Source organism: Camellia sinensis, chromosome 2 (genome assembly GCF_055761805.1).
Source record: "Camellia sinensis isolate YWXY chromosome 2, ASM5576180v1, whole genome shotgun sequence".
In the NCBI taxonomy this organism is placed as follows: domain Eukaryota; kingdom Viridiplantae; phylum Streptophyta; class Magnoliopsida; order Ericales; family Theaceae; genus Camellia; species Camellia sinensis.
This window is the reverse complement of record NC_138962.1, coordinates 169,957,222-169,961,517: the sequence shown is the minus strand read 5'-3', so window position 1 is coordinate 169,961,517 and position 4,296 is coordinate 169,957,222. Positions and strand designations below refer to the sequence as shown.

Sequence of the window (4,296 nt, the reverse complement as noted above, 5' to 3'; positions counted from 1 at the left end):
TGTTTTCAAATGAAACTTCATTTAAATGCCCAAACTTGAAACAGTCAAATCAAACACATCACAAACTCAACAAAATACACCAAACACAAACATAATTCTAAACAGAAAAACAAACTCCAGAAATTCAGTCAACCAATCTTCATCCCATGTTGATCATAGATAGTTTGATTTTGGATAAGCTCAAAAATCCCTTCAATTTTGATAGTTTGATTGGAAACGCCTTTGTAAATGTTAAATTCCTGCCCCAGCCTCCACCCTCAACCGATTGAGCCGGGCTGCATTGTTGATAGCATTCAATGTCGATTGAAGTTCAAGCCTTTGCATCTCGATCAAAGCTGCAGCTAACAAATCTTCCGATAACTCTTCTTTCGGGGGTGCTTTCGCATTCACACACTCCAAATGTGTACCATAGTCACATTGTGTACAATAATAGAACCAGTAATCAATGTCGACACTCTTAGCACATACATCACAGCCAAAGATCACCTCACCTTCTTTGTACCCAGTCTTATTGTATGGAAACGAATAGAAGAGAGTCAGCGGGTGATTGTGATTCCCATTTCTCACAGTCTCCGGCAAGAAAGCACAATCGACGTGAAGGTCGAAATTGCAAGCCGAGCAGTGGTAGCTAAAAGCAGACCCGTTCGAGAGACAGGCATTGCAAGTGAACGCATTGTCTTGTTTGTAAGGTGGAGAGCAGAGAAGGGTGAGAGAGTGGTTTGGATGAGACTCGTGGTTGATCTCCGGTGGCAATCCGAAGCATTGCTGGTGGAGATAGAATTTGCAATTATTGGACTGGGAACAACTGTAAACTAATCCCGAAAGTTTCTTTTCACACCCAGAGCAAGTAATAAGATCCACTTCTCGGACATCGGTGAGATTTAAAGGATGATTGTGGGTGAAATGCTTCACTCCTTGAGGTTGTGGTGGTGGGGTTTTTTTATGACTTGGAGTTGGACCCATTATTGGACTAGGACTATTATTGATGTGAAGAGATTGATGGGTAGTTGAAATTTGAGGAGTGTAAGCATATTGGTTAGGAATATGTGTTGTGGTGGTGGTGGGTTGAGGAAGGGAAGCACAGTGGAGATGGAGGTCGAACTCGCAATGGGCACAACTGTAGGAAAAGGCGGTGCCGGGGAGATTGCAGGAATTGCAGAAGAAGGAACCGCAGGGGTAGGTGGGAGAAGGGAGGAGGGAGAGAGGGTGAGGTGGGTGAGTAGGGTGGTTGAGAGAGCGAGTTGCGAGGAAGCATTGGTGGTGGAGGAAGAATTGGCATTGCCAGCACATGAACGCGGTGCTGACCGCAGGGAAGTTGCAGCCGAAGCAGTGGGCGTCGGTGCCTTGAGGAATTTGGTGGAAACTCAGGTTGTGGGGGTGGCTGAAATGCTTGAAATCCATCTCTCTCTCTCTCTCTCTCTAACTAGGTGTTTGTGTGTGTGATCTTGAAACTAGTTATGTATGTGTAAGCAAGCAAGCAAGTTGAGGATTAGAGATATGTCAAATGGTTAGCATGGAAGGAAGATTCCTGATCCCTCACACGTATGACTTACTTTTTTAGTCAAAAAATCAAAAAGTTACTCTTTTAGTAAAAAAGGTAACAATTCATACAAAAAAATCAAAAATTCTCTTTTCTCTCTACTTTTTACATATCATTTTGTAATTAGCCAAAAAGTCATCCCAAACATATAAATTTTTTTTATTTACTTTTTTAGTCAAATAACCAAAAGTTACTAAATTAACCTGTTCCCAAACGAGCCCTTAGCAAAAATTGTGGTATAGGTTATTTCTCCATCATTTCTTCACTTAGTGGTTATGACTTTCTACCAAGGATCTTCTAGAGCGAAATTTTCCTAAAGTTTCCTAGAGTGCTATATTGTGTGGTTGAAATTTACTGGCAAGTCACATCAGAAAAATTGATGTGACTTGCCAGTAAATCTCAACCACACAATGTAGCACTTTAAGAAATTTTAGGGAAAAATCACTCTAGAGGATCCTTGCTCATGACTTTCACCCTGTTTATTTTAACAAAAAACATTTTTTTTACAGAAAGTTTTTATTTTTTTATTTTTATTATGAAAAAAATCATTTTTTGATCGTGTCATTGAAACTAATTTACTAATGGTTGTGTTAATGTTCGCGACACTGATGTTATAGTGGTATTGATAAGATTTTAATTCATAAAATAATTTTTTTATCTTTTAAATGTGGAAAATATTTTTCACTTAGGTTTTGTTTGTTTTGACATATAATAATTTTTACAAAAATATTTTATACATTTTTTATTGTTTGGTTGAAAAAAATAAGTAAAACAGTAATTTAGTAAAAATATATTTGGGCATAATCTCCCAAAATGTCATTAAAAATTCCATAAATTAATTTTTAGGAAGTTGACTTTTAGTTTAATTTTTTTCGCACATTGATTTTTCTAAAGTTGACAGTGTGGTTCTTCGTAGGCTTCTACCAAATATATACGTGGAAACGTTTTTGTTTCACGTATACCGGGGAAATTATTAGGTACTTTCGAAATATTCCGTAATCATATTTTTTTATTAATTAATTTTTATTATGTCATTTTATATTTTTTAATTATCTGATATAAAATCATAATATCTTACCTTCTCTATCAACCTTACTATCATGGAGTATTATGTGGCTATATTCTGAGACTACTACAAAATCAATTTACATAGAAAAAATATTTTCAAGTATAAAATATTTTATGAGGAAATAAGCAGAGCCTCAATTAAGGCTGTTTTTGATTGACTACCAAAAAAAAAAAAAAAAAAAAATTCCGTTGGCTTTGTCTTTGCTATACTAAATGTCAGAAAAATACAAAAAACATATTTTCCAAAAAACATCGAATGGATTTTTTACTTTTTATTTTTATTTTTATTATCATTAGACAGTTATTTGTTAAGATACTTTTCTCTTGAGTTTGAGTAACCATAAAGGACTATATTATGGATTTGTTCAGCCATTAATTTTAAGGTTTCGGTATATAATTGAGGTGCGTACATACTGGCTTGAACATTTAATTATCAAAAAAAAAGAAGAAGAAGAAGAAGAAGAAGAAGTGAATTTGACCTTTGGCAAATAGGGAATCATATCCCATGACAGTTTGGGAACTTGAATTTTGGCTAAAATAATTAATAAAAATAAAAAAAATTAATAAAATAAAATATTACATTTACTATTTATTTTCTTACAATCATCTATTCAATTATAAATTTTTTTCTTTTATAAATCATCCTAAATATATATATTTTATTCCATAAAATAATTAAAAAAATTAAAAAATTAACTAAAATAACTAAATTCTCATACGGCAACTTAGTTAACCAAATATTATATATGCATGCACCCTCATCACTAGTCAAAAATAAGGAAAAAGTTAGGAATCATGAAAATTTTATCATGAAAATGATCATGAAAAATTTATGATCCTTGGATTACCTTGATTAGTGTGTGGTGCTTTATTCTAAGTGTAATTCAAGGGTTACGAAACTTTCATGATTATTTTTATAAATTTTTTTTTCATAATATATAGCATTGCTACAAAAATAAATGGAAGACTTCTCAATATTTTAACTGAGACTTGTTTCTCATACTCTACTTCAAATGTGCGACCTTCAACGATAGTGTATCACGTTCTTCATTATGTTACAGATAAACGATTTATTATTATTATTATTATTATTATTATTATTATACATAAAAATAGTACGTTTCATATTAATTAATACTCTTGTATGATTCATATCTGTGTCTAATAACAAGAAAATAATATCAGAAATGTGATCAATATTTGTACCTAATAATAAAAAAAATAAGAGCAAATTACAGTTTAACTCCATATGGTTTACCTAAAAAATACGGAACCCGCTTATAATTTTTTTTGTGACACTTAAACTCTCTGAACTTTATACCAAAGTGCAATTTCGGTCGGACATAACAAAAATTATAAAAAATCTAAATTACCATTATTTCTTTCTCTAATTTTCTTTTTAACGCCATTATATGCTCTCCCTGTTTGCACCCATTTTTTTTGGTTCCTGTCGACAGATGGACCAGTTGGGATACGACATGTGGCAAAATCAAGCGAGTGTTCAACAGTTGTGAAAAAGGGACTAGTGGCATTAGAGGTGTTGATCACATGCATTGGATGACTCGGATAATGGGACAGTAATTAGGCTAGGTCATGAACTTAGTAGGTGACTTGCAAAAAAGGGCATGTACAGGATGAAAGTTTTTCTCTGTCGATGGAAGGTCCGAAGTACTGAGGGACATGTGGCA

General features: G+C 33.4%; 1 protein-coding gene across 1 annotated transcript; it reads right to left on the bottom strand.

Moving 5' to 3' along the window:
* LOC114268167 (uncharacterized) lies at positions 1 to 2,197 on the bottom strand. The gene has a single exon (XM_028209284.2). It carries the CDS (start codon positions 1,399 to 1,401, stop codon positions 232 to 234), a length of 1,170 nt encoding a protein of 389 aa, XP_028065085.2. The 5' UTR covers positions 1,402 to 2,197; the 3' UTR covers positions 1 to 231.
* Between the last annotated feature and the right edge of the window lie 2,099 nt (positions 2,198 to 4,296).

Coding starts and splice junctions, on each gene's coding strand:
- LOC114268167 (XM_028209284.2), bottom strand. CDS start 1,401: ATGGATTTCAAGCATTTCAGCCACCCCCACAACCTGAGTTTCCACCAA.